Raw genomic sequence first — 22,982 nt, 5'->3', positions numbered from 1 at the left:
GTCATAAATATGGAACCAGTCCTCTCATCTGGCAGTGAAAGAAAGCAAGGAAGCTCGCCAAATGCCTCTTTTTAAAACCATTTGAGGTTTTTGGGTTTTTGTTACATTCATCACCAGCTGAAATAAAAGTCAAATGCGGCGTCCTCCACAATTACTGGCACCAGTGGCTAAAATGTGTACATTTTTTCTTTCGGTACATTGTTTTTTTTTATTTTGTTGTACGGTAGTGGCAGCATCATGCCATGGAGATGACATTTATTTAGTTTTGACTTGGCTGTACATGTGGGTAAGTTTAGGTGGTTTCAGCTAATGCAAATACAAGTCTTTGTCACATTTCTATACTGGTGTCCAAACTGAGGGTCGTGGACCATTTTAGGCACTTGGTGTGCTTTTTTTGTGGTCCGCCAACAGAGAAGCAGACAAACACTTGCTTTTTGGCACTTAATTATCAAACAGTAAATGCAAAATATCAGACACAGCAAAAAAAACTCGATTTTTTTTTTTGCTAGTGGAAATTTGATGCCCTTTTTAAGGCAACCCATTTTTATGTTTTTGTTTTTCCCTTTTCTAGTCTCTTTTGTTCATGTTCTGAAAATGCTGCATGATCAGATTTTTGCTCAGAAGGTAAAATTAATTTAAAAACTTGTTTTGTTTTAAGTTAGTTTTTGACTGCTTGGGAAAAATGTCAGACACTTTTAAGTAGTTTTTTTTTTTATTTTATTTTATTAGAAACAGACATAATTGTCGGGTCAATGATTTTGCAATTTTATTTTAATTTTTTACATCTACGCAGGGAATGAATGGTGCTAAAATGGACTTTTCTAATTTCCTGCGACAATAGAGGTTTAGTTTTTATTTCTTTACAACTTTAACAAGTCTGCCTCTAAGTGTGGAGGGCGCTGCACATCTAGGTCTTAAAAAAAAAAAAAAAAAAAAAAAAAACAAGACACCTCAGGTATCAAACCAAAATCCGACTTGTGTTTCATTTCCAAATATTCACCATTTAAACTCTGACCTGATTACTGATCTTATCCTGTGTGAACACCACCCACCAGTTCCTCCTTTCGGGAACTAAATTCACCTGTAAATAGCAGAATCACCCAAAAAAAGAAAAAAAAAATCTGTTCACACCTCTTCCCATGCCCCAAAACGGGGAGAAGACATGTTTAATTTCAGACATGCTTTTTTTATTACTTTTTTTTTTAAACAAATATATGTAAACGTACCCTTTGAGAAATGTGTTTAGCATTCAAATACTAGTTTCTGCATTTGATATACTAATTGTAATGTAACATCTTCAATGATATGTCGTGAGGGACACAGTTCAGTCATGATTATATGATGGATTTGAGGTGATTGTGACGTATACATTTTAAAATGTGAAGAAAAAAAATGGGAATTATTATTTTTTATTATGATCATTATTCTCTTTATCCATTTTAGGCAGCTGGGTTCTTGTGGTTAAGTATTTTATGGAACATGTTTGTGCTTATTTTTAGCCAAATGCGTGACAAAAGTCACTTTTTTCTTCTTTTTTTTCCCTCTCTTTTCTCCTATTTCTTTTGAATGCCATGCCTCTCATACAAGCCACAAAGACTATTTTGGATGTTTACACTGAATAAAACAAGTCAGGAATTTTCATACATTAATTTTATAACCAGATGTGTTTCAATAATCATGGCCTATATTCTATATTAATCATGACCGATTAGTTAACCCTTAGAAAAAAAGACGAGAAATTTTTGAACTTTGATGAGATGAAGCATGTCCGTATCGTCCATGTGCGCAGCTGTCTATTCTGTATTTTAAAAAAAAGGACTATATTGCCATGTGTGTTATGTTGAATAAATATCCGTGCTTTGCCGCCAAGTTGATGTAAAAGGCAAAACTTCAATTTCCTATAAGCCGACGATGCGTGTCAGGGTGTTGTTGTTTCCTCGTTATTTGCATGAAGGAGACATGACTGTGTCTTTGCGGTTTTTTCAGGTGATGTGTAGTCATTTGTACTGACAACTATGGTAGGCGGTGTTTTGCCCCCTTCCTCCCTCCCCTCTCTCTGCCCCTGCTCTTTTCTAAAGAAAAACTCCATTGTACTTTGATGGCATTGTAGTCCCTGTAGGTGTTTCATTCTGGTTTTTCTTCTCTTTCTTTCTTTTTTTTAAGTTGGAAATAGTTCTATGACTCCTCTATGGTGATTTTTGTAACCTTCTCTAGTAAAACCGATATTTTTTATTATCGTGACGACTGTGTATTTTGCCTCTTTCTTCGATTTGGGACTTTTAAGGAAAGTTTAGCAAGTGAAAGCAGTCGGGAGCCACAAAATGTGTCTAAGCTTCACTGCAAAAAGAAAAGCAAAAGCCAGACTATTAACTAAATATAGGGCAGCTACTTTAACTCTGCTTCACAGTGTAAAAGCTTTTAGATTCACTGTATACACCTTAAAATCTGAAATTAGCAGCAGACAAAGGATATTATTATTGAATTAAATAACATATTTATGAAACCACAAATAATATTGAAAAATATTTACAATGAACGCCAAATTGTTCTAATTACCGAGTGCATTTTTGTTGTTGTTTGATAAAGTTAATGCCACTTTTTTAAACTTAAAAATCAGTTAAAATTTGTCAAAAAAGTTGCAAATCTATGAATTTCATTATTGATTCCAATTGCATTATACTTTCCATTATATACTAGCAGCAAGTATATTGTTTTAAATTATTCTATATATTTAATGTTAAATCTTCCAAAGAAAACTAAACGTGGTTAAAATTGTACATTTCTTAGTACTAATCAGTGTTAGAAAAACATAGATTAAATAATGTATGAATTATGCAGAATCCCACATTCTTCTAAGCAGATTTTAACTTTTAGCCACAAAATTATCTTTACAGAAAATATCACTGACGTTTAAAGTTGACATAAATTACCTTTGGAAAGTAAATGGGAGTTCAGAAGTTTGACTTTATTCAAAGGTTTTTTTCTTTTAAATTAACTACATTACAGAATTACCATAGTTAATTGTGCAAAAATTTATGCATTTATCTTGAAAATCTGTCTAATTCTATTTTCAGCAGAGAGTAAAAAAGTAGCCAAACTGTTTTCATTTTTGTTTCACAAGAATTGGCATTTATTGACAAAATAGGAAGGAAACAACTCTTCTGCAGGAAGTGTTTGCTTAAAAAACGCTAAATTTGGTTTTATCGCTTCTCTGATCGACAGAATTTGTGACTCAACTTGATCAAATCTCTCGAAAGGAATAAAGTGCAAATATTTTTGTTTAAAACTTTTATCTAGTAAAGCAAAAGTGAACTTACTTTTTTAATCCCGGCGGCTTTTCCTCCCTGACGACGTCACCGCCGCTTCGCCTAATTGCTTACACCTGCTGCTGCTTCTTCTTCCTGTTTTTTTTATTGGCGGATGGCAAACAACTTAGGGTGCATTTACCGCCATCTAGCGGACTGAAGTGTTGACATCAATGGTCACAATGACTGTCCAATCATTGTTTTTACCTGTCGTCGTCCGGCGGGTTTTATTTAAAATATCAAAAAGTTACTAGGAAAACTTATTGTAGGAAAATGGGGTAAGTTTTGTGACATAACAGTCAGTAAATTACAGAATTTTAATTTAATAAAAGGCACGTCTGCTATATTTACCGCTCTTTATTGGCTAATCTTTAGGATTAGTTTCCCTTGTTAAAAGAAACCAATTGGTTTTATTGTTTCTTTTTAATTCTACAATGAAGCTTGAATATGAACTTTGTAATAGTGGCGCGACCATGTGGACGAAAAGGGTACTGCACAAAAATAAAAATAAAGCAAGTTAACCTGAATTGTTCTGCAAATTTGTGTCAACTTCACAGCAAATTTAGAGTAAAAAAATTAAGTATGGTATAATGTAGCTAAAACCCTCACATTTTAAAACATAATTTCACTATGAGTTATTGAGAAATGAGAACTCTGGGCTTCTGTGCAGTTTTTTTTACACGAATACAAGAATGATTATTTTAGGAGAAAATAAATCTAAATCCAGAGGGAGTGCAAGTGTTAATGTCAATCTGAGCACTACTTCTGCAATTATGAGCACAAAATAATCTCTACTTCTGTTTTTCTGGGCATCAACATATTTTAATCACAGTTTTTTTTTTTTGGTCTTATTTGGTTCCCTGATACAAACAAAAGAGATAACATCAGTAGATGTGAGCCAAACGTGGTGTAGTTTTGATTGTTGAGCTAAAAACTTGACATGAAAATGTTGATCCAGGTTTAATCATAAATAGTAGCATGCAGAGCTGTACAGTGGCATCAGTGCAAAGGCCCAGCCAAAACCCCAGAGTCCCTCAGATTAACAGCAGCTGGGCTCAGGGCGAGGCTTCTTCTGCAGGTTCACTGTGTCAGTCTGAATCAGGTGATCGTCTCTGTCTTCAGACGCCAGTATCCGACGCACCGCCTCCTCAAAGGCCGACGCCACGTTCGTCGCGTCCTTGGCGCTCGTTTCGAAGTACGGGTGCCCTCCGTTTTCCCGGCACCACCTGCGGGCTTCCTCCCCGGACACCTGGCGTTTGGGGACGTCCAGCTTGTTGCCCAGCACCACAAACGGGAAGCTGTCGGGGTCCTTGACGTCGGCGTAGTAGGCGAACTCCTTCTTCCAGTTGGAGAGGTTCTGGAAGCTCTGTCCGTCATCCAGACTGAAGGTGAGGAGGCAGCAGTCGGAGCCGCGGTAGAAGGGCGTGCGGAGGCTGCGGAAGCGCTCCTGACCCGCCGTGTCCCAGATCTGCAGGGTGACCCGCCGCCCGTCCACCTCCAGCTCTCTATTGAGGAACTCCACGCCGATCGTGTGGAAGAGATGCGAGTCGAACTTGTTGGTGACATAGCGGTTCATGAGGGACGACTTGCCAACGCCGCCGTCGCCCAGGAGGATGACCTTCAGCAGAGCCGACTTGGCCATCATGGCTGCAGTGATGCGGGGTGTAAGGACTCGGGCACCAAGAGACACCAGAACCAGAACCAGGTGTTGGACCTAAAGGGGAAGAAAGCATTTAATTACCTTCACATACAACCCAGTAGCCAAATGTAATGCTCTACTACATACATGAACATTTAGGACTTTATATACAACAGAGAAGTAATGAATACATCTAAAATGTATTCATTTAAAATTACATGTCTTTTTACGTCCTTTATTTTACTATTTTACTTCTATAATTGCTTTTTCTGTTCCTTTCTGTTTCAATAAGAAATAAATGTTTAAAAAAATAACTAAATAAATAAAAATCAAGCAAAACAGAAAGTTTAGATAAGGACAAACTGCTTTCACTTTATCATATACTGTGTTGCATTAACTGCTGACACGTTTTCCTTCCACTCAACCAGACCAGAAAATCCTATTAACAGTCCAGATCTTACACTACGCCACACATAAACACTCTGTGTGATAGGTAAGGCATGAAATAATCCGTGTGGTGCATCACATGAATGCGGATCACAGGATCTTTGAGCGTGCCAAGTCAGCAGTGGGAAACGACTTGTTTCCTCTGAGCAGAACCTTTCCAGCAGAAACCTCTAAAGGCAAAGACGGATCAGAACCGAAGCATTTTACAAACGGCTGCGTTCACTGTGGAAAACGAATACAGTGATATAAAGTGACCCTGAAGACATTTTGAAGAACTAAATCTGTGTAAAAGGTCAGATTAGCTATGCTGCTAACGTGACGGGTGTCCCACAAACACTCATCCACATCCTGGATAGTTTGCAATAACAGATCACTACTAAAGCAGCTGGTATTTTACACAGGGCTGTATCCAGGCATATAAATGTAAAGTTGAGTGGAAGGAAAAAGTGTTATGACACATTGGTTAAGCAGGTCCAGTGTGCAGTTTCCAGTCGGTAATGACTGTGGAGGCACATCGTCAGGATGTCTGCATGCAACCCAGCCGAAGAGATAAACTGAAGGCCCATGAAGACGAAGCGTCACATGAACTGGCAGCGGAACGAATACTACCGGGTAAATGGTCTCTTTGTCTCGGAGCCTCGAAACCTGCTGCTGCTTCTGTCGTTTCCTCTGGAGCAGAAGCAGAAGTGCACGGCCTCCCACTCAGGAGTCATGTGCTTCTTTCAGCTGCTTCTGTGTGACATGACTGCTGGACGCGTGACTGCAGTTAAACCCTCGAAATGCAACAAGTCAGGCTTCACTTTTAAACCCAGGGAAACTGCAAAGTAATGATTTACCCACCAGTCCAGGTTAAAGCTCAGCTTGCAGTTTGTGATTCGTCATGTGATTGTTTTGAACTGTTTATGAGGAAGCAAACATGTTGGTTAATGTTTAATGACACTTTCAATACTTTAAGTATTTGAGGTTGGAAATCCCTTAAAGCTTTTTTGTTGTCGTCGTTGTTTGTTTTGCAATTAGTTTGTGTTTCTGAATTCAAAATACTTCCTCATATTTATTTTAAAATCAAGAGCGGATTAAAAATAAATTTCCTTGGCAATTTCACCACAATATAAGAATTAATTTACGTAACAGCCATTTAGAAATGATTTAAAAAATAAAAAATGCACAATACAATGTAAATGTTACGAAAAGTCGCCTCACTCTGAGAAGCAACTTGAAAGAAAACAAGTGCTCTTGGCTGCCCCCCGCTGGCCTGGCGGGACATAACCACATAATTTGCTTATGCTTCAGACCGGCTGTGCACACAGACCGCTTATTAGTTTTTGTTAAACATTATTTAAAAAATAAACTGAACCAAAACAAACAAATCACTACTTCAAAACTGACACGTCATTGCGAGTTAATACTTTAGTCACAAACGATAATAAAAAAAGCGACTAGGAGTCCGTCCGACAATGGAACCCGTCGCGTCACGTTTACGACTTAATGGATTCAAACTTCAGGAAGCGTCGTATTGAAATAAACGGCAAGACGTCACCGTCTTCCTCTGCAGACGTACCTGCTCCCACGGGGCTGACCGCAGGCTTCCAGCGGGTTACATCCTCCTGTTTGCCCCGGCAGGTCAGGCAGGCAGAGCGCAGCGCGGTGATCCAGGGCGCAGACACGGTGCTGCGCGCGTCCCCGCCGCTGTGGAGCGCACGAGCGGCTGATGACGCTCATATGAGCCGCTGAGGGCCACGCCCACCTCCTCTCTGATCCAGCACACGCGTGGCGTGGCATACGGGGTTTTTTTTTCTATAGCAGTCATAATCTAGTCATTTTTCCCGGTTATGATAAAAGCGGAAGTAAAATTGCAATAATAAAAGTTCATTTTACTTCATAAAAGTTGATAATAAAAACTCACTTTCAGAGGGTCTAAACTAACTCATCTGAATTCTAAAAATATATTTTTGTCTTTACAGCTGGTAAAACAACTACTGTTCACCTTAAGTGCTCCAATATGAAACCAATGTCTAAAGAATAAGCATCATGTTTATCATTAAAATACATGTGTAACGATGGAATAAAGAAACCAACTAGAGGAGGTTTTAAATGTTAATTACATTTATGAAGGGAGAGAGAGGGAAAAAAAGCATGAAATCCTTTATTCAACACAATAAGTGAGAGATCATTCAAAAAGTAAACAGAAATGAAAGGCAGAGAATCACCAAAACTAGCAGGAGTCGAAGCTTTTCTGCTTCCGTTTTTATAAGGGATTTGCACCTCATGATGACCCCACATCATATGTTTTTTTGTTTTTTTTTTTTGTGGCAGCATCGTGACGCAGGAATGGGGAAGCTGGTGAGACACGATGGGAAAATGGGTGGAACTGAACACATGACAATCTGGGGAAGAAAAACCTGCAGCAAGAGGCTTGAGATTGGGCCGCAGGTTCCCCTTGCGGGAGAACGGTTTGGATCGCACGTTAGAATGGCCCAGTCAAAGTCCAGACTCAAAAAAGTACTGACAAAAAAAATTGTCTTTCATTTTGAAATCATGTACAATAAGATGCACTTAAGTATTTGGAATGAAGTAGATTATTTGGCTCTGTACCCAGAGCTTGATGGATTCTGGGTTTTGATTGATTGATTGATTTATTACACAGACTCAAAGTCCAAATATACAAAAAAGAAAAGAAAAACAATAAAAGAATAAAAAGTGCATTAAAAAATGGCAACTAACCCGTCAGGAGGCAATCATACCAATGTCTCCAGAGTACAGATGAATATTTTATGGCACTATATTTAACATTCGTCAACAATAGAATAATTCTATTATTAGACTCGTTTAAACGACAAATAAATTGATACATAAGCTTCCTTAAAACAGCCATCAAAGTGCTAACGTGAGCAGATACAAACAGTTCACTGGCTGGTCCATCTGGGCTTATGTAACAAAAGTCTTAAAACATCATTAAAAGCCACCTTCAATCTTTGAAGACTGGTTTTTTTTTTAATTGTACCACAAATGTGCTGAATACAATGATGTACAATATGATCGAAACAAATGCAGTTTCACTTCATCAGTACAGAAGCCAAACTTACGGACCAGGATATTTGCCTGAGCATACAGCATTCGAACCTGTCGGTAAATGTCTGCATCATCAGACAAAGTGTCTGTCAACACATGACCAAGATATTTTACTTCATTAGAGACATTCAATTGAGTCCCAGACAACTTGAAATTTGGAAATTTGCTATATTTGTCCTCCTTGGTGCGACAGATCAAGACGATGCTTTTTGATGGATTAAATTTAACATTATGTACTTCACCATATGCTGAACAGACATTAAGCAGCTTCTGAAGACCAGCTGAACTTGGACTAAAAATCACTTTATCATCAGCATACATTAAATGATTAATGATGGTATCGCCAACCATGCAGCCAGTTCTACACAGCTTGAGCTGCTTAGAGAGATCATTCATATAAAAGTTAAATAACCTGGGTGATAAAATGCTACCTTGTCTGACTCCATTGCTGACACGAAAGGATGCAGATATACAATTGTCCCATTTGACCTGCATAGTTTTGACATATCGCCAAATAAAAAATTATGTTTTTGTAGATCAATACTGCAGTCTGAAAGTTTTCACAAAGATCTTAAAATATAGATCTTTCCAAAAATATTTCCTTGTTCATGTTTCTGATAAATGATATCAGTTTTTCTTTGTGTGTGTGTGTGTGTTGTGTATTAGAGGAGGGGGAATTTGACAAAATGTGAAACATTCAAGGACGTATGAAGAAGCAGGCAAACTTGTTTAAACTTTATGCAGAAGTTCCATGAAAAAGAACTGCTTTTGTTAACTTCCTCACCAGATCATCGCTAGACAGTCAATGTGGCTTTTTGGATTCAGAGGCACACCCAGCCGTTGTGGTACCACTGCTGGCCACACCCGCTGCAGGTAACAAAGGTCATGGCGTCCTCATCAGGGCCGCCACGCCTCACCCACGCAGGCAAAAACAGGGCACCTCTGGACACTTGAGTCACCCTGCAGTCTGATCCTCCGCATCGTTTGCAGCGGACCTTCTGCGTCGGCGTGCCCTCCAGCCCTTGGGGAAGCTGCCTCTCGCTCACACCCCTGGATGAGTATTCCTCCCGAAGCTGCCGTAGCTCAGCGTTGGCCATCTCCTCCGCAGACATCCGGGCAAAAGACTCTGGCGCCAGGGAGCCGCTCAGTAGGCCATGGCGTAGGTGACTGTTTTTGGGATTCCTCAGGTTGGCCACCTTGCTCCTGACGCAGGCTTTGTATTTGAGGAGCTTGGTTTTGTGGAGACGGTGGATGTGCCGCTCAATGCTTTCTGCCAGCTCTGCTGCCTTGTCTCCATCGGGAGGTTCAGGGCGGAGGGCAGCCAGCAGGAGCTGAACGCATTTGGTTCTCACAGAGTCAGAAGAGGGAGACGTCGTCTCTCCTGTGGGAGTCTCACATTCCTGACCCGATGCTCTGTCCTCCTTATTTCCATCCATTTGTGCTGAATCTTTGGAAACCCCCCCATCCTCTGCTTGTTCTGAAGAAACAGCACAGGAGTTTCCTGAGTCGCCCCGCCTTTCACTCCCGTACCGTCTCTTCCACCTCGACAGCAGACTCTTCGCTGTTTTCCTCACGCTGCTCTCCCTGCAGGTTTTTAGGAGTTTATAAAGCACTTCCACTAGGTCCGTCATTCCCAGCTGCTCTGCAGATATATCACATCTCTCCAGATCCCCAAGCAGAGCTGAGATGCTCCCAAAGCTCTGCTCTGCAGCTAACTTCTCCAGCTGCAGAGCACAGTGCACTACTTCCTCTGTTTCCATTGTGTCTGCAGACAGACGAAGCTGAGAATGAAACGCCACAAACGTCACATAACAGTTGATAACAGATCAGGCAATGGTATCTGTATAAAACCACAAACAGTACATGTGGGGTTCCTCAAGGCTCTGTTCTCGCCTCCCCCTAAACAATCACAACATCTCTATTCACATTTGTGCCAGAATGTAAAGAGTATCCAAAGTAGAAGAAAATTAACCAAGCAGAGATCTCTCTTTCTTTGTGCACATGTTTCCTTTATACACTAACTAACAAATGTTTCGGTTATATTACCTGGTTTTCTTTATGGCTCGCTGTCTTTTCCTGTGAACTGTTTTCCAGAAAACGTCTGTACAGGAGCAGCCATGTTGTGTCTGTCAAAACAAAAACCCAGAATGTAAAACATTAATGTAGCACTAGATGGAGCTGCAGGTTCACTTCACTTTAACAATACAGGCTGTGGGGTGAGTTGGTAAAATGCCTGGTAATGTGGATGTCATGCTCAGTTTGGATTAAGTGCACAGTCAAAAAGGAGTTTTTCATTGTTTGAACTGTAATTGTATCCCAACAAAACCCCGATGCCTTGTTTTCCCTTTTGTTATTTGTCAAAATATGTGCAGAGAGATTAGAGCTTTTACCCGAAGGGATTTGCGTGTGTGCGCTCAGGTTCTTCCCACAGCCGGCTCAAAGGTTTCTGTTTACCTTCTGTGTTCGCCAAAACTCAGTAGGATTAGTCATGCTGCGGGATGTATGCAGACATCAACTAAATAAAGCTAATGTGCCACAATCTTTAAGGAAACGGGCATAACCTCATTTACTCTGGATACATACGACCATGTTGGAGACATCCGCGTCAACCTTGGACCAAACGTTTGAATGCAGCATGTAGAAACACGCATCTGCCTTACACAAACAGAACACAGGCCTCTGGATAGGAATTCAGGAAGGTATCTCATAACAAGACGAGGCACGTCTTCAGGCCGTGGCGCAATATGTGATGAAACAGAAAGATGACTGAGTGTTTAGGATCCTCTGTGTCCTGAGATGTTTCTGTGCGAAGCGTTTGCACGTACTTGTTCCTAAACTCTTGAGACAAGAGTTTGATGAAACTCAAGACTCAAGATCTGCGCTGTTTTATCCGTGAGAATATAAAACAGAGGAGTTTTATACGGACGACTGATATGACGGTGAAATGAGCGCAGGGGAGAAATCAAATGTTGCAAAACATCCATGTTTTATTGAGTTGGCCCGAACCCAAAAGCCTTCTGGGTAAAAAAACAACTCATTTTATGTCATATCTGCAAAAATAAACCCAGAAAGACTTTAAAACCGAGAAAGAAACTAACGCACATCTAGAAGGAAAGCGTTTAATTTGAAGTAAGGAAAGAATTGAGTTGAGCTTCTGCTCCTCGGCTGTGGTTGAGATGTTCAGCTCTCATTTAGTCATTGAAGCTTGACTCCCCATGCAACCCTGACCACTGTCTCACTCTGGCCAATCTATTTCTCTTCAGATAACAAGCTTTTTCCCCCTCTTGCACAAGAGACTAAATACCATAAATTTGCTTCTGCCGCTGAAAGGCTATCACATCTTTCAGCTGCTTTTACAGTCCTGACTCTAATGCAGAGATGACTCATCGTTTATCTGGAATTAATCGCACATTCAAGGCTAATGACAGCCCTGGTAGAAATCATATATCATTCCAGGAAAGCAACTTCTTCACCATGTCAACTTTTTTGATGGAGCTGAAACTCTTAAGTTTTGTGCTCAAGCAATAAAAAAAATGCTAGAAAAAAAAATTGTTTTTCACAATTCCTGTAGCTCCTGGTGGTGCCAGCGGAGGGCCCAGAGGGAGAGCCAGTCCAGCGTCTCTTTGGGCCTCTCAGGTCTTCACCCAGCAGGCCTCAGAGACACCAGCGCTTCCAGGAAGCTTTTAGCAGCGTTAATGTTTAAATTTCCAGACCACAGTGCGCACGCCGAGGCCGGGAATGTGCGCCGTCACATCTTAGAGGCTTTCAGGGGATTTTGTCAACTTCTCAGTTGCCTGGGGGGCTTGAACTTTACAGTTGACTTGGGTGGGGTTCTTCAGCACCGCATGTATGCATGATAAACTAAAACAAACCGATTCAGCTGTTGGGCGCGACGTTCCTGCAGAATCTCGTCCGAGCTGCACATGACCAGAATTCCCCAGAAATCACTCCTGGGGCTCCTTGGATCTTATCGAATAATTTCACTTTGGCCTGTTTGCACTTGTGCTTTCCTTATCTCAGGGAGTGGAATTTTACCAGCACGCCGACGCCCTGGCGACAGCTCGCCAAGAGGTGGCGCTCTCTGCACTGCCAAGGATCCAGCAGAGATGAATGAGGAAGTGCTGTATCACATCCTGCCTTTGTCTCCACCTCTTTGCTAGACCACGCCACATATGATGGCATGTTCACATTAACACGCACACACACACACACACACACACAGAGACACACACACACACACACACACATTACTCCGCCCTGAGCTTGAGAAATCCAGGGGAGGAGGGCAGCTTTCTTGTTAAAGAGATCAGCTCCTTTATGAGTTGACAATCATGACATCTTGGCAAGTCCCTGCCAGCTGCCCCTACCCTCCAACCTGAATCCCCTCCACACACACACACACATACACACATACCAAGTGCACAAAAGAGCAGTGAAAAGATTTGCTGCGGCCATTTTTTCTAATAAAATTTAATCCACGCGTTTAGTGTTCTCGCTGGAACTTTGTTGGGTGAAAATGCAAACAGTCAAAGTTCTTCAAACAGTTTAAAAAGAGACAAACGTGTCTTTTGTTTTCAGCCAACATGTGGAGGGCAGGTTCTGCAGCTGCTTCCTGGTTGTTCTGCCCAAACGTCCAGAAATGTGACGTCCCTGACCTCTCAATACAGTAACCAACCTCACCTCTGGTTAACCATGACGGTAGTCAAACCATTCTGTGTGTTTATAGCTACAGTAGATTTCAAGGTTTGTGAGCTTTTTTTTAAAATTATTATTATTTTTCTTGTGAAATTTTATTTTTGAAACATCTGAAATGTTTTTATTAATGCAAATGCTGTAAAAAATAAAAATACAAATAAAAAGTGGCAGTATTTCTTGTCGTTCCATGTACTCAGAGGTTCAGGTTTTGCAAAAGCGCACACGACAAAAAAGAGACAAAAAAAAAAAATCCTGTGGTTTTTAGTGCTGCAAATGCAAAATCAACCCCTAGATGGTTACTTAAATGCTTCTGACAGGGTGTGTGTGTTCGGAAGTGAGGGGTGTGTGTCGTGGGGCTGCTTGGTTGGCTGTTGCCCTCTTGTCACACCCGCCCGCCCCCGACCTTTAAGACCTTGACAGTGATCGCAGACGACTGGAGTGGAAGGGGTTTTCTGCAGGATTCGCCTGTTTAGTCTGACACCCTGCAAGGTTTTTTGACGCTTTTTTATTTTTTTTTAACTATTCTTGGCGAGTTGTGGGTGAATCAAGTGTCACAAGCTTTTCAGATTTGCTCTTATTAGCAACCCCGCTACGCCTCGGGCAGGAAAGGAGACTCTAGAACTGAGCCACCGTTAGTAATGTCTGCTGTGATGTCATCCTTCTTCTGCAATTTAAAGGACTTAAACAAGCTGTATCTCTCTCTAGAATAACTGATCCGAAACATAAAAAACAAAACATAAAGCTCTCCATTTATGTTCCCTCCCGAGTCATCAGTGTCTCTCCTGATTTGTTTTCCCATGAAACCCTTCACACACTCAGCGTCCAGGCGACTGCTCGGCCTTGTGGGAAATCCACCACCAGCGCAGCCACACGCGGGTAAATAAACACATCATCTGTTGGCTCACAGTCGTGACCCATCTGCAGGACATTCATCGCTCCACTGGAGTCAGAGATGGCGTCCTCAAGTGGAAACTGTGAGATCGATTATTCTCGAAGATGCACAGCGTCTATGTGCTTCTTAGAAATCCAAACAGAAGAGAGAGTTTACTTCTTGCAAGAGCACCAAGAGGAAAACATCTTTTAGCTTAAGCCACAATCAAATTGCGTCTTTCTGGACGACGCAGCGTGCAGATATTCAGGTGTCTCAGGGTTTTGTTCAGGAACAAAAGGAAAATGGAAGTAAACTGTGTGAACTGAACCAAAAGCTGAAGATCTTGATGTTATTGGTCGATCGATTTCTTACAATCGTCTATGATCACAAGCTTTGAGTGTGAATAGGTTTGGAGACAGACTGGAACAAAGTTGTTACTGTTGAACAGGTTTCATGCCGGCTGCCTTAAGAGGAGATTTCAAACACATTTTCTAAACATGTGGCGAAGAAACAGTTGTGTGGCTTTCCATCTCGCAACGTCGATGAAGCTCTGTTTGTCAAAAGGCCGAAAGTGACGTTAGCCGAGCTTCTACCGAGCGCTGACAAAAGGAAGAAGCAGTTCGGTCAAAACAGAGGGGGACGTAAAAAAGACGGAAGTAAACAAAAACGGCAACGAGAAGGTCAGCCCCAAACATGGGTTTCGCTGTTTGAAAGCCTCCCGATGTGGTTCCATGTTAGCCGCTGATAAGCAAGAACTGTTGAAGGACATTTCCTGTCTGTGTTTACTGTTGTTGCTGCCAGAGGAAAAAGCGGCAATGTGAGGCCGCTATGTGTGTGTGTGTGTGTGTGTGTGTATTGGAGAGTGATAGAGACATGCATAAAATAGAGATCTGGATGCAGTTTCTTTCTAGACATGAAGGCTTCTGTGCAATAGTATCTGCACTCTTGTAGCCAAATGTAAAAGTTTTTCATCACTCGCACATTTTTGCATCAAACCTCAAAAAGCTGAGTCAATGCAAAAAGTAGTAAATGAAAAAGCGATTCAGGACTGTATACCAACACAAGCTCCCTGCTATCAGTGAGTACTAAGATAAGAGTAGATTGTCTGGTGCCAGGTTTGTGAAATGTCTGGTTTTGTCCTCTATGGCCCACTTCTAAGGAGTGATGTTATCTTTGTCCGGGTTCGATATCATGTCAAGCTGACGTCAGGATAAGGCCGCAACGCTTTCTGCCTTATAAGTAGAAGACAGAGGTTGTATGAGGCGTTTTTTATTTTTTTTTGTCCCACAGCAGAAGGAAAGTGAAGAGGTACTTTCCTTTCTGCATGTTTCATTTAAAGCCCTCTGCCTCTGCGGTAATTTCCGCTGACTGATTGAGTCCAAATTCCAGATCTCCCACAGTTAAGACTCATGGGCCTGCGGTGAGCACGGACAGGACTCCTTAGAACTCCACTACCTTTCTGCTTCCCCTCCCTCCATCTTTTCTTTGTCCTTCATTTTCTGCTCCTCATCTCTTCGGGCTCCCCCACGTTGCTGCCTCGTCTCGCCCACCCCATCCCCCCTCTTTGCCAATTTACCAAACGCATTCCTCCCCTCCCCTCTTCTGACACCCTCCATTTCTCCTCTCGGCGCCTGCTCTCCGCTCCAGCCGTCTTCGATGGGAGCCCGGTCTCAATCTTGATAGTCGAGTGCAAGGGTGAGAAAAGACGAGGGGAAAGAAAAAGGGAACGCACGCCTGTGTTTGTGTGCGAGCTCCTACAAATTCCTGATTGGTCATGTGGCAAAAACATCAACAGTCAAACAAGAGAGAGCAGGAGGGACCACATGTCTCCTCCGGTCTCTGAGTAATCAATAAAGGAATGCAACACCACGGTTTTCTCTAGCTTCCCTCGTATTTCAACCATAAGAGGAGATCAAAAATGCAGCCTGAGAAGCTGGAATTATGCAGCTTCACATGCTATTTGCTGGCATTTGCAAATTAGCCAATCCAGGAACACAATCATGTTCCTTTGTGCAGTTGGATCAGGTAAAAACCGATCAATAGCTACGTATGTGCATGCACCAAACAGGCAATCTTACAAGCAGCGCTTCTTCATCTGCTTTGCTACATTTGGCTCAGAGCGACGCTGACGGAGAGCTGCCAGTAAAACGAGCCTGAACAAGTTTACTGACACTTCTCACAGCAGAGGGACGTTTGCTTATTTTTCTAAGTTGACTTTAACTGCCAAGTCCAAGTCTCTGTAGCAAGTTGTAAGGAAATGTTCAAAGGTAAGCAAAACGTCGACTTGAGCAACCTTCATAGAACATCGAAAAAACAAAGGCAAAAAAATCACTGACATCTTGAGGCATGCAAACCAAAGAAGCAAAGAACTGAAGCTCTGCAGCTGCCAAAATGAGTAAATATAAAGTATATATTCCCAGTCTGTGGACTGAGGGGACAAAATCTGAGCTTTTTGGAAGATGTGTGTCTCGTTCCATCTGGAGGAGAAACTGATTTCAGTGAACCAAAGCAAGCCAGCAGCTTCACCTCGAGACGGCTTGACAATATACAAAAAAATGCGACTTAATAAAGGACTTTGGTTTGGCCTAATCAAAGTTTAAACTTAAATCTGATGGAAATGCCTTAGAGGAAGTTCAAAGGTGTGACTAAATTGGACACAGCACTGTTTCACAGCACATGGCTCATGTTTGCTACGTGGTAGGAAGTGGAAGGTCACTCAGATGTATTGTGGGGATCAAAGTTCTTCCTTCAAGCTGAAGACAGAGGCCAGGTCTTTCTCTTTGAGCCCCCCCACTGAGTGTTTGAACTGAGTCCCTTTTTTAGCTGATTTGAGTTCAACCGCAACTCACTTCCTGTCATTGAGCCAACGCGTTGTCTCATTTGAAATGGGGAACTTAAAAAGCAAGACAAACACCCAACTCTGTGCCGCCTTGCGGGTTTTGAGGAAGTATGCACAGCGAACAGGAAGTTGCCTCTCAGTCGAGAACCGAGAGCCGGAGCCTTAGCTGAGTGGCGACGTCCACCCGATTGGTTGAAAGTATCGGAAACTTTTAGTGGTTCTTGACCCAGCAGCGCAGGAGTTACTGCAGGCTTTTCTTTTCCTCGAGCAAATGGCCATTTTAGGCCGTGGACACAAAAACAAAAGGAGTGCGTAAGTCGTAAACAGACGGCCTGTGAAGTGAAGCAGCTGTGGCCAAGGGGGAATAAAAAAAGGTCCACAATCTGGCTGCTCCGACTGAGTTACATAACGGCGAACATGTGAAGGCGAAACGTCAAAAGAGGGGAAGAAAGAGGAAAAATAACAAAGTGACGTAACGTAAGGGAAGGGAGAGCGAGGCGAGCTTTCCGTTTCTTTCCTCCTCTGTCATTCTCTCGGTGCGATGAGGAGAGCGACAGCTGAGAAACGAAAGGCCTCGGATTTCAGCACATGTTGCCTTATTTGGCATCCCAAGAAAGAGAGGTGGGGGGAGAGAGGGCGGGAGGAAGGAAGGAGGCGATGAGGAGCAAAATTCCACATCAGGTTTTTATCAACCCAAGACTGACGTGGAGTCAGCAGCAGCCACTCAAATTCCTGAAGGCTCAACGATACCAGAAGGCCGTCAGAGTCCAGCTTTGAGCGTCTCTCTTTCCGTAGAAGCACTATGTGTGTGTGTGTGTGTGTGTGTGTGTGTGTGTGTGTGTGTGTGTGTGTGTGTGTGCCCTCAAAGCACAAACAGTTCATTTTGACACAAAAAGGCACATTGAGCTGCTCACATCTGACAAAACAACCAACAGGAAGCCAAACAGACACTTCCTTGTCTCCGCCGCACTTTTTGCAGCACTAGCCGCCCCCACTGTTATGAAGCCTGGGGGTCGCACTTCCTGCCTTTCTGCAAACTCAAATTCGCTCACAGAAGGATTCTGGGTATAGTACGATGAAGCTACAATAAGCCCCGCCTTCCTCCATTTTTGTGTTTTTTCTCTTTTTTTTGTCCCCGCCCACTTGTTTCAGCAGCAGGAAGTCTCTCCCACTTCCTCCTTGCTCAGGAGCAAATGCAGAAGTGTGGAGGCTTCACGTCGGGGGAAAGGTCGTTCTCGGTTCTCCATCTGCAGCTCCTCTTCGTCCTCTTCCTCTTTGAAAGAGAAAATGTCTCTTTCAGGACCATTTTTATTGCCAAGCGAAAAGTGGCAAAACATCACAGTTTGTGTTTTCGGTGAACTGAGGAAGCTTCGGAGCGACGTCCTAGTAGAGGATGCCGACGATGGCCGTTTGGTACCAAAAGTGCCAGAGCTCTGAACATTTGCTCCACCAACTTTCTGAACTGCTCGCCATGAGACAAACAGAACACTGAAAGCAGAACCAAGCAGGCGTTCTGTTGGGTCACACCGCAGGGCAAACAGAAACGTTTATGTGGCGGAATTGTCACCAACGTCTCCGACTTAATAATCACAACATTCCTGATCGACGCCTGAAACAATGGCCGCCCTCTCGGCCCAACGCGGTCATCCTCTGCGCTGTCCTTGGACTGGGCAGGTTAACTGGCTGGTTTCAGTGTGACAGAGGAAAGAGACAGCCCACATTCTTCACAGCTGACATCATGTGTGAAGGCCGCTTTTGCCCCATTTGTGCACCGAAAAGTCCCAAACCCGAGGCGATACTGGGTCGTTGTTCACCTGAAATTCAGCATGAAATATGAAGAAAAATAAATAAAACTTGTCCTTATAAAACGTAATTTCTGGTGGACACCCAAACCTTTATTTCCACTTAAACTAGCAACTCTTACTGCTGTTAAAGTGCAAGGAGGAAACTTTTTAATTTGAGGAAAGACCAGACTTATCACCTCTATTGGGATGTTATCTTTTTTTTCTTTTCTGCAGGAAATACCAGCAGAGATCTCTCTTTTTTTTTTTTTTTTTTTTTGGTGAAACTCGACGCTCACCTTATCTTATCACACTGGAGGCCAGATTAAGAAATTCCTGTTCTGTAAGCACCTGGTCCATCCTTCTCCAAATACAGCCGCATGCAGCAAGATGCAGAAAAACAAGGTTGAGGTGGGAGCTGCAGATTTGAGATTGTGTGTGTGTGTGTGTGTTCCGCGTGAGCGCCCTCGGAATGTTCTCCTGTTTTCCACTGGCCCCGTGAGAAAAGACCTCTGACCCCAGGTGGGCTCCTGGAGCTCAGGCAGCTCGGACTTTGAAAAGCGTTGAGCACCCGCTGCGCAGCTTGTTCCCTCTCACAGAGGTTGTGTTCGTGCAGGCGGACAGGGACGTCTCATGCATATGCATTTCTACTCTCTTCCTTTACCTGACACGGTTAATTCATCATCCAGATATGGACACACACACACAGTGACACGGACGGACACACGCTAAGCCAGGGCCGCTAATGAGCAGCAACGTCCACAGATCAGTGAAACAGGACAGCAGATGTCGCAGGAGGGAGCCCTCCTATTGATTGGCTGTTGTCTGCAGCCAGCAGCACCCCACACACACACAGACACACACCCACACACACCACTAATCAGACAATAGCATGACTGGCTTTTCCCGCCATGGTAGAGTTAATACTGTACAATGAGGGACGGTGACAAAGAACGAGGTTGAGGATTCGTTTCTCAAAGTTTCAGTTTTGTTTGTTTTTATTTAACTTGGTCGTGTATTTATTTATTTTTTATTGGTTCCCTGATTAACTTTGCAAAATGTATTTTGATAATCTTGCCCGAGCTGATTTTAAGACCTTCAAAAACAATCGATTTTTGATCATTTGTTTTGTACTCGTACTCTGACAGCTGTTTATGTACTTTAGGAATATCTGAGCTGCTGCTGACATTTTCATTGTGCTGACTTTTGTCTGGGTTGTTGTTTCTGCTGCAGGTGGATGTGTGCAGCTGGTGTCTGGCACCGCTCAGCATCCATGCATGTTATACAGGTCATAAAACACAGGATGCAGGATCTCATTGCCAGCATGTCTGACATATTTCTACTTCTTTCCTCCTTTCTTTCTTTCTTTTTTTTTCCACGGACTGTAGCCACAAAAATCTGACCAAACAGAGCTGGCGCAGCCTCAGCGAAAATGTAGGCAAATAAACCGAAATGCAAGTAAACACAGTTAAAAGAAGGATGAAAACCAGCCAACAAGAATCCATTAAACTACTTTACGGCTTTAATCCCCCACAGAGGCCGCGCGCGCTGCCTGCAGCACAAACAAACGCTCCATTCAGGGACTTAAACATCACCTTTAATACCCACACAATGTGTTGCGATGACATAAGTGCAACGGTCTTTCCCCATCTGCTTCCCCGGGAACGGCCTGACGTCTGAGGAATGTACAGCGACATCCTCCAGGAGGAGGAACGCTCACTCACAGGCCGGACTTTGAGAGAGCCGAAAGAACACCAAGGAAAAAGTTAAAGTCTCAAGGGCCAATCTGAAGACGGTTTAAAAAAAATAAATCACATAAAACAAAGCAGTGCGTCTGTGTTTGTGCATGGACTTGCCTGGATTTGCCTGTGCCTCTCTCTCTCTCTCTCTTTCTCTCTCTCTATATATATGAATGTGGGGATTACATAATGTGAGGCCTGATTGGCTGCTTCCAAGCATGATAGCTTCCATGGATGCATCGCAGTGGATTAGGGGGAGAATATTGGAAAGCTCCGTCTGGCTGAGTGCTTTCTCCGTCTCTTGGGGGCCGCATTGACATTTCTCTCAAATGAATAGCAAAGAGGGTAAAACAAGGACATTCATATGGGGGTTGGGGGGTCAAAGGGCATTAACTCCGAACAAAATAAGCAAAGCTGTGAAATGCAACCACACTTTCTTGCAAAAACATTCACTGTCTGATTTTTTTGGTTGTTTTTTTCCACGCATTTTGTCACAATCACTAAACTTTGTTGCGTCAACAAACACAAAAGTGAGTGGGAGAAGCTGAAAAGTGCGGCATGCTATTTTTTTATTTTTTACTTTGCACCATTTGACCTGAGTCGACTCTTTGCGAAGCCTCACAGAACCCGCCTGACTGGAGATTGAATCACAATAGGCTGCACGCAAATGCACGCCGCACCTTTCAGATTTATGGCTTTGTGCTACAAAAGATGTGCAAAAATCGCCAAAACGTGCTACTTTGCGCTACACTCTGACACCAAATCCCACTCAACTTCAACATGCATGATTATTTCTGAGAGGTAATGAATATAAGGTCCAGGAAATGGGATATTTCAGCACGACTACCAGGGTTTCCCAAGAAAAGGTCGCACCTTTACAGGGAATTTCTGACAAGTCTGAGCCACAAGCAGAAAGGAGGCAACCAACCAAGCAGCGCGGCAGGCCCGAGCACGCTTGACCCGACTCACACACCCACTGTCTGCAGTGCAAGCCGAGCTCAAACTCTCTCTTTTTTCCCTCCCGAGTCTGAGGCAAAACAGTGGATCGGCTCGTTTGGTTCGTCGCCATTGACTTTCTCGAGCCATCTGCTCAGATTTGGCCGTGGCAAACATTCCCATGACAACGCAGCGTTGAAAATTGGAGTCTTATTTAAATCTGCCTTCTGCTCACGCGGTGGATGTGTAAAAAATAAAAACAATAAATAAATAGATGAACAACTTTCTACCAGAAAGAAGAACAAAACGCATAAGATTCTTCTGTTTTAGGTTACATATGGAGAACCTCGTCGCCGTCATTTGGATTTAGAGGAAGTTGACACGGGAGGTTTTGAATGTGCAAAGCAAACAAAGCAGAACATCCCCGCTGCCTCTCGCGTTCCCACATAAACAAGCCTCTCCACTTTTCTCTGCGATGTCGGATCTGCTTTCCTGTGACCTTTTCGCTCACATTTTAACCTCCAGTTCTCAGTTCCTCAGAGCTCTGCGCAGACACCACAGGGTTGCACAAAAACCATCTGACCACTTGTGAAGGATAAGGTGTCGTAGTTGCTGAAAAAGAGTGCGAAACACATATTTAGCCGTGAGCCGCACAGACAATGAGCAGCAGGGGTGAGGCTGGTCTCCTGTTTCAAATGTGAGCACGGCTAATAGCGAGCCTCTGCACTTTAATTCACTTTTGTTTACACTTTGTAATAGGAGATATAAATCCAGCGCCTTCCATTGTCACCCAACACTAAACTCATTCACAGTCCAAATGCTGCAATTTTAAGCAAATATTCAATTAGCTAAATGGTAGCTGCAGAAAGATGAGAAGTTTTAAAGATGTAGGATAAAATGAATTTCTGGATTACCTCTCCGTCCAGTTGATGGTGGTAATAAACCAAGTCTGCAAGCTGCCAGTAAACAATATAGAAGAAGAAAACAGTTATACGGGCGCACTTACCGACCTCAACCTCAAAATCCAATATGGCTGCTTTGCTACATATGGTTTTTATTTGCAGGACTTTCAGTTAGCGTGTTGCTAAACAAGTCAAAATGCTACAACTTCCTTACTGGACGTAGCAAAGCGAAAACACAACACGCAGAGAACCATGTTTCTGTTAGCATGTGTCGCTAATATTTTGGAGTTGGAACACTTTAAGCTAATGTGTTCGGGCAAATGTTTCAAACTATCAGTGCACTTGGAGAACCAGGGCAATACACTGCTAATTCACTTTTAAAGTGGAAGATCTCCACCTAGAACGTTAACCATTTCCTCTCCCTGTATCGTTTCCATGTCCTTCCTGTGGCAAAAGCCTGATAACGCAGTCAAAACGTCAGCGGGACACATAAATGCTTAAAATCTGGGTGAGTTGTGTCAAAGCGCTGCTTTGTATGCCATTGGGGCATCTCAACTCTCATCACTGGGTCTGTCAGTTGTTGGCCATGTAAGATCCAGTCACAGAAAACCCAGCAAAAACCTGACGGGACATGCATGCCTGTCAGAGGAATCTGCAGGCTCCTCAGCATCTTGTCAGATCGGATCAGTTTGTTGTGGTGTGATGAAATTACTCCCTTCACAGTTTGGTGGCTGTCTGTGGAATCACAAGCTTCTCTTC

The 22,982-nt window shown here is 42.9% G+C and overlaps 2 protein-coding genes across 4 annotated transcripts; both read right to left on the bottom strand.

Annotated features, from left to right (window-relative positions):
* Window positions 1-3,647: 3,647 nt before the first annotated feature.
* Window positions 3,648-7,068, bottom strand: LOC129355444 (ras-related protein Rab-9A-like). Of its 2 annotated transcripts, none has more exons than XM_055025028.1 (2): window positions 6,950-7,068; window positions 3,648-5,019 (listed from the first exon to the last, which is right to left on the bottom strand). In XM_055025028.1, the coding sequence occupies exon 2, from the start codon at window positions 4,948-4,950 to the stop codon at window positions 4,345-4,347; it is 606 nt and encodes a 201-aa protein (XP_054881003.1). In that variant the 5' UTR covers window positions 4,951-5,019; window positions 6,950-7,068; the 3' UTR covers window positions 3,648-4,344. The 2 variants fall into 2 exon arrangements, with proteins under 2 accessions (XP_054881003.1, XP_054881004.1); XM_055025029.1 differs by lacking the exon at window positions 6,950-7,068 and adding an exon at window positions 6,001-6,934.
* Window positions 7,069-7,510: 442 nt separating this feature from the next.
* LOC129355442 (transcription elongation factor A N-terminal and central domain-containing protein) lies at window positions 7,511-20,497 on the bottom strand. Of its 2 annotated transcripts, none has more exons than XM_055025026.1 (3): window positions 20,255-20,497; window positions 10,507-10,586; window positions 7,511-10,241 (listed from the first exon to the last, which is right to left on the bottom strand). In XM_055025026.1, exon 3 carries the CDS (start codon window positions 10,218-10,220, stop codon window positions 9,282-9,284), a length of 939 nt encoding a protein of 312 aa, XP_054881001.1. In that variant the 5' UTR covers window positions 10,221-10,241; window positions 10,507-10,586; window positions 20,255-20,497; the 3' UTR covers window positions 7,511-9,281. The 2 variants fall into 2 exon arrangements, with proteins under 2 accessions (XP_054881001.1, XP_054881002.1); XM_055025027.1 differs by having other exon boundaries at window positions 7,511-10,225.
* Between the last annotated feature and the right edge of the window lie 2,485 nt (window positions 20,498-22,982).

Source organism: Poeciliopsis prolifica, unplaced genomic scaffold (genome assembly GCF_027474105.1).
Source record: "Poeciliopsis prolifica strain line A6 unplaced genomic scaffold, Auburn_PproV2 SCAFFOLD135, whole genome shotgun sequence".
NCBI lineage: Eukaryota > Metazoa > Chordata > Actinopteri > Cyprinodontiformes > Poeciliidae > Poeciliopsis > Poeciliopsis prolifica.
This window is presented reverse-complemented; position numbering and strand designations above follow the sequence as displayed.